The sequence below is a fragment of the Hylobates moloch genome, unplaced genomic scaffold (assembly GCF_009828535.3).
Source record: "Hylobates moloch isolate HMO894 unplaced genomic scaffold, HMol_V3 SCAFFOLD_2776, whole genome shotgun sequence".
Classification (NCBI taxonomy): domain Eukaryota; kingdom Metazoa; phylum Chordata; class Mammalia; order Primates; family Hylobatidae; genus Hylobates; species Hylobates moloch.
This window is the reverse complement of record NW_026655051.1, coordinates 5,000-7,641: the sequence shown is the minus strand read 5'-3', so window position 1 is coordinate 7,641 and position 2,642 is coordinate 5,000. Positions and strand designations below refer to the sequence as shown.

Here is a 2,642-nt window from a genome sequence, read left to right as displayed (position 1 = left end):
CTATATAGACACAGTAACAGGCTGATCTCTCCTTCTTTTCCCCACATTTCCCCCTTTTCTTTTCAACAAAACTACCATTGTCATCACGATACCGAGATTACATACTTCACAAGGTAATCGAATATCATAAAGCAAGTGGAGGCAGGATGAGTTCACAGGACGGTGTTAAAATTGAAATTAAAATTGCCAACGAAATTTTTGGGCACGCATAGTCATTGATAACATTTTATCAGGAAATAGGGTTTGAGAGCAGACAACCTGACTGGCCAAAATTTATTAGGTGGGAATTTCCTCATCCTAATAAGCCTGGGAGCACTACAGGAGGCCGGGGCTTATTTCATCCCTTCGGCTTCAACCGTAAAAGGCGGCACGACTCCAAGGGGGTCGTTTATAGGCCTACCCTTAGAGCGCATTCTCTTTCTCAGGGATATTCCTTGCTGAGAAAAAGAATTCAGCGATATCTCTCCTACTTGTGTGCAAAAGGAGAAAAGATATGGCTCTGTTCCGTCCGGCTCACCGGCGGCCAGTTCAAGGTTACCTCCCTTGTTTCCTGAACACCGCTGTTATCCCGCTCTTTTTTCCAGATGCCCAGTTTTCGTATTGTTTAAACACACGTCCTCTACAAACAATTTGTGTAGTTAAGGCAATTATCACAGGGTCCTGAGGTGACATGTATCCTCCTCAGCGTACAAAGAAAATGATGGGATTAAGAGATTACAGTAAAGACATAAGAAATTACAAAAGTATAAACTTTGGAGAACTAATAAAGTGTCCGTGAAATCTTCATATGTTATGTTTTTCTGCTGTGGCTTCAGCCAGTCCTTCAGTTCAAGGTCCCTGACTTTCCGCAACATTCTCCCTCCCTTTCCCTCTATATAAATGTGCCATGGCGATGAAGGCTTGTTCGTTCTCTCGATTTTGGCGCAGGATTCTTCGACTGGTCCGGCACACTAAAAACAAACCGATTAAACAGAGACACATAATTCCAAAATTTACTGCAGTAGAGTTTCCAATAGACTTAATCCAAGTCGTGGGGTTTAATCCATAAAGATTTTTTGCCACTTGATCTAACGCCTCAGCTCCAGGCACAATATTTAAGTGACTCTGAGAGGCTTCAAAAATTTGTTCTTTTAATTTAGAAATGTCTAAAGTGAGATTATCTTCTCTTCCCTGTAAATGGCGTCTTACCATGTCCCAGTGATGTCTAGACTCATTATAAACTTGGGGTGTAATACAAAAATCTGACGTATTCCAGTCACACTGTAACTGGAAACGATGTTCCAAGCTCATGAGCCTATCTCCCATCCAAATGACAGTTTGTCTAAGGTCATTAATTTGATTAGCCAATTTTTGATCGATACCAGATTGTGAATTCCACAACCTTGTGGAATTCTTTTGCCAATTGTCAACAAAGCTTACTGTCTGAACAGAAGAGTGCAATGCGACTCCTGCCACAGCGGCTGTAGCTGTGACTGCAATTAATCCCATAATCACTGCAATTAAAGTAAAAATGAATCTTTTGGATCTATTTAAAATGCCTTTTAATACTTCAGTCAAAATATGAATGGATGGCGAGGCCTCCCATGGTCGATCCATGGACACAGGGATCCACACGCCTTCTCTTGACTTCAATGGGATTATCCATCCAAGTGACTGCCCGAATTAAGGGCGGGAAAGGCACATAGGCCCAGTAGGTATAATTAGCTGCAGCTGCTCCTGCAGGCATGGGGAGACTTACCACCGTTGATACAACCATTAAAGCTGCAAACAGCATTTTTTCTGAGGTTTGTGTCACCTTTGTGCTAGCTAGGCTTTTTCTAGCTAACAGTGTCAGCTTCTTTAACTGTGCCCAGGTTGGCAGCTCCGCCTTCTTGGTGCATGGTGACTTCATCTGTTTTTCTAATATCACCACTTGATTCATCCTGCGAGTCAATGGTGCCCGATTGCGGTGTTTCCGTCTCCGTGGAGGCGCTTTTCTTTGCATCTCCGATGGGTTCATTGTAGAACTTCAAATGTCTAGTGGGTATCCAAACAGGAAGCTGATTTTCTCCTGGTGAAACACAAGCAAAACCTCTTCCCCAGGTTATCACCTTCCCTATCTCCCATGTCCTATTTTTGTTGTCTTTCCACCAAATCAGTTTTCCTTCATGTGGACTGTTCTTTTTACCCGTAAGATGTTGTTCTGCAGAAGTAGTAGTCTGATTTCTATAAATGTTTAAAAAATTTAAAGTATAGAGTGCTAGATTAAGCTGCATCTGAGGAGAGGTACACTCCTTACTGTCTCCCCCTTTTTTTTGTTTAACTAACTGAGTTTTGAGTGTTCTATTAGTTCTTTCAACTATGGCCTGTCCTTGGGAATTATAAGGAATTCCTGTTGTATGTGTAATATTCCACTGATTTAAGAATTTTTGGAAAGCTTTACTACAATAACCTGGTCCATTGTCAGTTTTAATTTTTTCTGGAACTCCCATCACAGCAAAACAAGATAATAAATGTTTTTTAACATGGGAAGTACTTTCTCCTGTCTGGCATGTTGCCCATATGAAATGTGAATAAGTATCAACTGTTACATGAACATATGATAATTTTCCAAATGAAGGTACATGGGTAACATCCATTTGCCATAATGCGTTAGGACACAG

At 41.2% G+C, this 2,642-nt stretch overlaps 1 protein-coding gene across 1 annotated transcript; it reads right to left on the bottom strand.

The window, feature by feature from the left end:
* Positions 1-739: 739 nt before the first annotated feature.
* On the bottom strand, positions 740-2,600 carry LOC131382739 (endogenous retrovirus group K member 8 Rec protein-like; the record flags this gene model as incomplete). Its single annotated transcript, XM_058435225.1, has 2 exons — positions 1,739-2,600; positions 740-950 (listed from the first exon to the last, which is right to left on the bottom strand). Coding segments are annotated over exons 1-2 (472 nt in total), but the record flags the coding sequence as incomplete, so codon positions are not given.
* Positions 2,601-2,642: the final 42 nt, after the last annotated feature.